Below are 7,970 nucleotides of genomic sequence, written 5' to 3'. Positions count from 1 at the left end.
GAAGAATTCCATTTTTGTTTAGGTAATTTTAATATCCTCTATTGAAGTTGCCATAAGAATTTAAAAAGAAACACATGTGACTGAGGATGATTCATGTCAGGACTTAAGTCAGGGCTCTGTATTGGAGCTGAGGACAGCTACCGAGCTGGTAATTTTCTTGGTTGTTCTAGCACCAAGACTGCCAAGTGTGCTTGGAGAAGAAGGGACTAAAATAAGTGATGTAAAAGGTTACCATCCAATGCAAGTGTCCCATGGTTATACAATTCTATAGCAATGAAAACCATGTATTTATTATGGTTAAGAACTATCATTCATTGATTAGCTATGACTACACCCAGAATACTAGTAAGAATGATTAGTACTGAGCAGACAATGACTATTATGTAAGTTCAGAAGCAGAGAGGGACTCATGAATTTGAAAACTGAAGGCTACCATCAGTTGCTACAAACGCTGCTGCTCCCTCTGGGCCCGCCCAGAGAGGCAGTCTGTCTAAGTGTCAGCCTGGCACCCAAGGTGTTCTCAAGTCTTACAGAGTCTGACTCCCCAGATCTCAACTACTAACCTTCCCAAACCTCTAGACAAACTCGTTTACTGTTAACCTCTAAATATGTTAATTTTTCTCCAATTCTCTTCCTCTTTTCTGCCCAACAAAGATCAAGTCTGATCTTATTTTGTAGAACATTCCAAGGATATCCTGGTGTGAAAAAACTTCTCCTTACACTTAAATTATAGCCATAATCTATGCAATTAATTTGAGGAGCATATAATGCTTTGTGGTATCTCTAGGAACAATTTTTACCCATTATTAACATTATTTAGCTTTTGCTCTTTTATGCTTATCTCACTAAACTGAAAACTTCTTGTCCTTCTTCCTTTTATTTCTCCCATAGTACATTGTAAACAGCAGGATTTTTAATTACCATTAATAATTAAACAGATTAGAGCCTGAGCAAACATTCTAAACTGTCTATTGAAACCCAAGAAGACAAGTTAGCATAGGAAATGATAATCTGATTAAAAATTGGCCTGGCATGAATACCAAACTTTTATATGACTTTTATTAGAAACAGCTTAGCATCCTAGCCATGGTGTGTTCTATCAGTTTTGTCTACATGGGAAGCTGTGGAAGAAATCATAAGCAACAGAAACATTCTAAAGAGAACCCCTTCCATCCAAAGGTAGAAGAAAAATGAGAGCACTACAAGCTATTACTATACAAGAAAACAATGTCCAAATCATACAATGCAATATTCACTATACCATTTAGTTCAAGTTCTCAACAATATTGAATTACACCATCTATACGTTCAGTTCTTGAATACATAAGGTAATCTCATCCACACATTTTAATGCATATAAGGAAAAGAGCAAAAAACACAAAGAAATGAATAAAGAACAATGAAAGAGAACTTGAGGTAGATCTCATCTTTTATAAGCACTATAGGCTCAAAATAACTACTCACCTTGGAACTGAATCTACGGAGGATGAAGATGGAACCTTGGAAACTTGACAGTTTGCTGCGGCAGCCAGCTTTAAGGCAGACGACGGAACAGCACTTAAAGTCCTAGGTATATGTCGTGCATTTATGGGGGCAATAGAGTTTACAGTGGCAACCGATGAAGGGACAGTTAATCTAATATTGTTCCCAATCAGAACCTGAGTTGTTGCAGAATTGGCAGCAGTTACTTGATGACTCAGTGCACTGTGGGAACCCGAAGTCTGTGTCGTGTTTGAAGGCTGTAACAAAGCTGAACCTGCTGTTGATGGACTCGTATGTACAAGTGCTGTTGGCGTGGTACTACTGAGGTGTAAGCCCTTGTATACTCCTAGGAAGAAGAAAGAAGCATCTGAACAAGGTGTAACTTCGCAGTGTGTTTACTACAGACACTGTTACAAGGATTATTGGAACTAGTGCACTGTTTTCACCTTTACCTGAGGCTGGAAGGACCCCGTTCACCCCAATGCCAAGCACCACATCATCCTTCATCTTGAATCCCATCAGTTGTTCTGATGTCACCAACGCAGAAGCAGCAAATTGAGCACTAGCAGAATCCAAAGTCTTGGAAACAAAACCCTAAGAAGAAAATATAAAACAAATCTAATCAGTATTATTTAGGTCTCTGATTAATATTAAAGCTACACAGGTATACCAAAGTCAGTTTGAATATAAATGAAGTGGCAAATCACTGAAATATCTTCATCTCATCAATTTGATAGTCATAAATTTGAGAGATGTTCAAGTATTCTTGTAACGTAAGCATTATGGATTTTGATCTTCCCATATGTAATATGTAACATAGGCAAGTCAGTTATCAAAACAAACCTCTAGAATGTGGAAACAGTAAACCTCCAACACAAAATGTTAGAATAGAAATATGCTAATAATAAAACATTTCAGTGATTTGTAAATACAAATGACAAAGTAAACTTCTTTCCCCTAACTTACACATATATGTACATGGATAACTGAAGGCAATAACTGAAGGAGGTTAATGGGATAGTAAGATAATCCCTTTAGAATGGAAGTAACAAAACTTCACATCTGAACTTAGCATAGGAATTAAGAGGCACTTCTTTATTTTTTTAAAATACATTTTTCCTCCAAGGTGCTTAGAGACTCAAATCTCAGCCTTTAAGCCTTAAATATGTTTAAATGGCAAACATTTATCATGCTTTAGGTTCAATAATGATTTTTTTTAATAGTAAAAGGTTATCTAGTATGATAATTTTTAATAACTTTTAATAATAATTAAAATGCCCAAGATAATGAGCTGGGTGGGGTTATATATTAAAGAGGTACATTCACAGACTATAATACAGGTCAAACTTGGAAAACAGGGTCTCCATCTCATTTAACTATGCTTTCTAGTTTTACTTTTTAAAATAGGGAGCAGGGGCAACAGCTTCCATACTCACCTGTAATGTTCTTTCTAAACCCTGTATAGAATGGCTATGATGTAGATTCAGGTGAAAGCCACTTTTCTGCTGGTTAGATGCAAGGTTCTATGACAACAGTTGGTAATTAGAGATGAACTCTGGTGGGAAACAATGAGGGATAATCATAAGACAGACAACTCCCTCACCTGTGAAGTGTTGGAGGAGGAATTACTATTTGCTTGCTGTTGCTGAATTTGTGCAAGCTGCTGTTTCTGCATTAGTGCCAGCTGCTGTTGATGTTGCTGGTATTGTTCGGCTGTAAATGCTGAACATAAAATGAGGAAACACTTTGTAAAAACGCACAGATATCATACACATCTTACAATACTAAAACAAATTTCAGCATTAAAAAAAATTGTAAAAAATTAAAGCATTTGACAAAGGTTCATGATCTTCTAAAGATCACTTCAAAATGAAAATTCCAGCATTTTACAACCACATTTAACAAGAGTGGCTTGAGTTTAAAGAAAAACAAAATTAAACTTTCTGAGTTAAATATAAAAGGAAAGATAACTGCTCACTTCCCAAGTTTCAGAACCATTACATTTGTAAGCTGTGACACTTGTATTAGGCAGTATATAAAGGTAATACCAGCTTTTTTAATCCACATATTTGGAATTCAACTTTGCACTGAGTTTGAGAAGAAAACTGATAATTACCATTTGGTTTTTAGTTTACTCATATTACTAGTCCAATGCATACAGATGATCCCTAAAAGTTCTGTGTATAAATACTGTTCTACATATTTTTCTAATTTTAGGCATTATAAACATTTCCTCCATATGAAATACAAAGTTGTTGGTTTATTACCTTTTTTCTTTTTCTTTCTTTTTTTTTTAAAAAAGAGTTCATCTTTTAAGTTTAACAGGAAGAAAAGAGGCTCCAAATGTTAAGGTTAATTAATTTTCCCCACCCAATTAACCCACCTGGAAAAAATCCAGTCAATAAGAACGGAGTTGTTTATGTTGATTTACTGTACAGAATGATGTCTGAGGAAAGACACTGTATTATGCTACTTATGTTTGTCTATGGAGAGCTCAGTTCTAAAAAAAACAAACAAAAAAATGTTCATTTATTACCCACCCAAAAAGTGTGTGCAGCTTTTAAAAAGGAAACCTTTTTCTTTTTTTTGCCAATTAAAAAAAGGAAAAAAAGAAAAACACATACAATCACAACATCTGACTTTAAAAGGCTTCTTTAAGAAGCCTATGATGTTTGGGTAAGAATTATTTGAAAACAACAACAAAAAAGGGTTACCATGCATCCCTCAGTTATTAGGGAATCTAAATCATGCAAATTTCCTCAATCTAAAATGTAATGTTTTCAAAATACTGTCACCTAATTTTTTGTCTTTAAATTCCTTTTTTATAAATTAGAGTATCATTTCATCAAGTTTTATAATTTTCACTTATAGCTCAAGAAGAATCTTTTTTCTGTCTCCCAAGATACAGCTTTTACCAGTACAACTACAAAATGTTTAGGTAGAAATTCTGTCATATTTTGAATGGATCAGTAAGCTGTGATATAATATTTAAGAAAACCTCAGAAGTTATTAGTGTCCATACAGGCTCTTCTTATACTTGAGGTGAACTACATTTTTGGGCTATAAGGGCAAATTATTTCTTATTGGAAAAATTCTACTATTGCTTTTCTTATTTTGTGTTGTTTCACGTCTGTTTAGTTCATATCTGTCCTTTGATGAGTTTCTTTTCCTACTATATTTCTGGTCCTCAGATCTGAATTTTACAGGCAAGACATTTATTGCTAATAGGATAAATCTTTAAATATTGACATAAAAGTAACTCTCTGTCAACATGCCCATTTCTATGTAACAGAAATGTGTTGAATCAGAAATTGAAGGAAATTTACAAAAATTAATGCTGCCAGAAAGAATGTTTATAATTGAAATAATTTAAGCTTTATGTTTAAAAAAAATCCATAGAAAGAAAACTGTGTAAACCTAAAAATCCTTAATTTATTAGTTTTGCTAGTGGTTTTGAGATTTACATTTTAATTTCCTAAGTTTGAGGGAGTTGCCTGTCTTAAATTTTCTAAGAAATGATATGCAGCAAAATTTTTTTTAGAAAAGACCTTTTCTGGTTGGCCAGGTCATTTACTATCTAGAAAAGTAATAACCTAGCATAAATTCACCAAAGACCTAAATAGAAAACTTCATTTATATGAATGAAAATATTCTTTTGTGTTACTTTGGTGTTTGTGTATGTTTTAATAAAAAAATTTAGCAATAATAAATCGGAAGACAATTTGAATGAAGGTTCCAAATGTTTCTGCACTAAAACACATTTTAATCCTTGGTTATTGAGGATCTTGTGAATTTCCCTTTTTTTAAACAACTGTTAACTTCCTTCTAATAGAGATGTAGACATAAAAATGCAACCAACATTTTAGAGCACCAATATTCAAGATTTTAGATCACTTTATTAGACTATTTCTTAGGTATCTATAACTCTGGAGGAGTCAAGTTATGAAATTTTTCCCTGAACATTTCTGATAAATGATCTAGAAGAAATGCAGAGCAAAATATAAGCTGGAAGTGATGGTAATAAAAACCATGGGTCTAGGGGCCAAGATATCTTGATTTCTGTTAGTTCTCAGCTCTATCCTAACTGTCTGAATATACCTGAGCAAGTTACTTGACCTTTTGAAGCTCAGTATGTTCACCAAAAATATAGAAGAGATTACATTAGGTGATCGTTGATCATTAAAATCCTTTTCAGCCAAGAGATGCTAAGATTTCATATTTCTTCTCAGAAATAAAATTCCAATTCAAAAGGCTGTTATGAATGAGAAAAGCCTGGACACAGGTAAGGTAGTCAACTTTGGACAAATATAATCTGAACTGGGTTTTACATTGTTATTTATACAGAAAATGAAGACAACCTTGGGTACTACCTTGTCTAACCAAGTGTTAAGTGAAAATAAATAAAAATGACCATATTTTCCTTCAGCTCTATCAAGGTAGAAAGACTTTAGGATATATGTCTACCTCCAGATATGGTATGGTAGATAGTCAAGTTTGCAGTTCACACAAAGATGGACAAGATAGTTTTGTGAACAGATGACCAAGCCTACAATCAGAATCATTTCACAGAACCAAAAAATTTTTAGATCATGAGGGATTCCCTTCTATAACTTCATACCAGAGATGAAGAAACTTTCATCTGAGGTCACGATTGTTAGTAGTGGGAGGGGAATAAAAATTCACCCTGAAACCAGTAAGATTTTAAATAGAAAAAAGTTTTATATTAAAAATTATTTACAAAAAAGAACCAAACTTTTTTAATGTGCCAACAGTGTGAATCAAGTGCTTATAAAAGAAAATCTCATGTACAGAGCACCTGACAAACAGGAGTCTAGCTAGGGGTAGGGGAGAGAGTCCTGTGAGGGACACAATCAAAGGTTGAGAACAGGGATGGGGCATGACTAACTTTCAAATAATCTGAAGGACACTGTGTTGGAGTGCAAGAAAATTTACTCAGTATGCTTTCAAGGGTGAAACAGGAACCTGTCGATTCAGTGAAGGAGGCAGCTTTTGTTGAATATACATACAAATTTCTGAAAATGATTCCCAACTGCAGAATAACCTGATCTAGAAAGTTGTTAAATTTGCCCTCCCTAGAGAGATATCTAAGCAGAGGCCAGAAACTACTGGTTTGGGTAGCTTCTAATAATTCCCTGGGTATAGGAATTTAGATGAAATAATCTACTTCTGCAAGGACAGTATCATGGGCACACGAGTACCTGGAAAGCCTCTGGTTGCTGCCCTTTCAACAACACTGAAAGGACCTGAACAGGTCAACTGAAGTGATCAGAGTAGTGGGGGGAGGTGGGGGGCAGGGCGACAGGTACTTAGGAAAAAATAACAATTTGAAAATTTAGTCTGAGTAGATGTATCCTAGATTTTACCACCTGTGTATTTATTGAAACCACAACAAACCCAAGCACCTACTGTGAAAGACACACCTCAGTCAGAAATTTATCTGAGCGTATATATATATGTATGTATGTATGTATATAGGCAGGGAATCATTTTAATACAGGAAAAAAGGTAACTTTTAAAGAGATAAATATAAAACAAAATTACTCTAAACAGTAAAGCATGATCCCCTTATCAGGAAGCTTGGATGGATAGTTTTAATATTCACAAACACTTTATAAGTCATTCAGAACAATCTAAACAAGTTCGCTGTAATCCCTATGAAGGCAAAATATGACTGAACCTGAATTCATTTGGTTGAGAATGACCTGAACATGAGATTATTTGTGGTCAAATATTCTATTTCATGTGAACATTGTTGCACTTTACTATACTACTGTAGAATTATAAATGTTAATATAGGTGCTATTCCAGACTCTGTTAAGGATATAATACTGAATTTTGAAACACAATTGGAGAAGAATTAAGGACCTGAAGATATAAAAAAAATCTAACAATGAAAATATTCAGTGCTCAAGCCTACAGTCACTTTTCTATAGTAAGATGAAAATTTTGTGTTACAAATAAATTAAATTAAGCAACAGATACTGAGAGTTAGAACATTATCATTCTAGCTACACATTTCCTATTCATTGATGAAAATAAACCAAATCTTTAGTATAGGTATATGAACTGAGAAAAATGGCTTAGAATGCTGATGAAATTTTCCTTAGGTCTAGGAATTCAATCCTGAACATATAATGGTAGTTTTAAAATCATTCTTCTGTTTTCAGTCTTTCTGAATTAGAGTCCTTTTTAATTTTGAAAATAAGGTACTAATTCTGGCACTGGATATCCCCAAACTCAACAATATGCAAATTAATAGTCATTGAACAAACATTAAATTTTCAGAGGTGTTTTTACAGATTAAAAAAAAATTAGAAAATTGTATTTGGAAACTCTCCAAATCACATATCAATTAAACATTGTTAAAAACACACAATTTATCTTTAAAGAACTAACATCTAGTCCCTGAAATTCTAAATACACATATAGTAAGTATTCCCAAGTTCTTCAACATTGTGTTATTCTGC

The 7,970-nt window shown here is 33.7% G+C and overlaps 1 protein-coding gene across 8 annotated transcripts in view; it reads right to left on the bottom strand.

Moving 5' to 3' along the window:
* Positions 1-7,970, bottom strand: part of EPC1 (enhancer of polycomb homolog 1) — a 92,746-nt gene that overhangs the window by 1,653 nt on the left and 83,123 nt on the right. For 5 of the 8 annotated variants that reach the window (XM_073228967.1, XM_017655306.3, XM_017655310.3 and 2 more), the window contains 4 exons: positions 3,086-3,204; positions 2,919-3,005; positions 1,935-2,076; positions 1,465-1,828 (listed from right to left, as the gene is read on the bottom strand). In XM_073228967.1, the coding sequence (XP_073085068.1) occupies positions 1,465-1,828; positions 1,935-2,076; positions 2,919-3,005; positions 3,086-3,204 (712 nt within the window). Of the gene's footprint in view, positions 1-1,464; positions 1,829-1,934; positions 2,077-2,918; positions 3,038-3,085; positions 3,205-3,865; positions 3,983-7,970 lie in introns of those variants that run through there. The other 3 variants (XM_017655308.3, XR_005059125.2, XR_005059126.2) reach the window with 3 other exon arrangements.

Source organism: Manis javanica, chromosome 2 (genome assembly GCF_040802235.1).
Source record: "Manis javanica isolate MJ-LG chromosome 2, MJ_LKY, whole genome shotgun sequence".
NCBI lineage: Eukaryota > Metazoa > Chordata > Mammalia > Pholidota > Manidae > Manis > Manis javanica.
The sequence above is the reverse complement of the archived record's forward strand: the minus strand, read 5'-3'. Positions and strand labels throughout refer to the sequence as shown.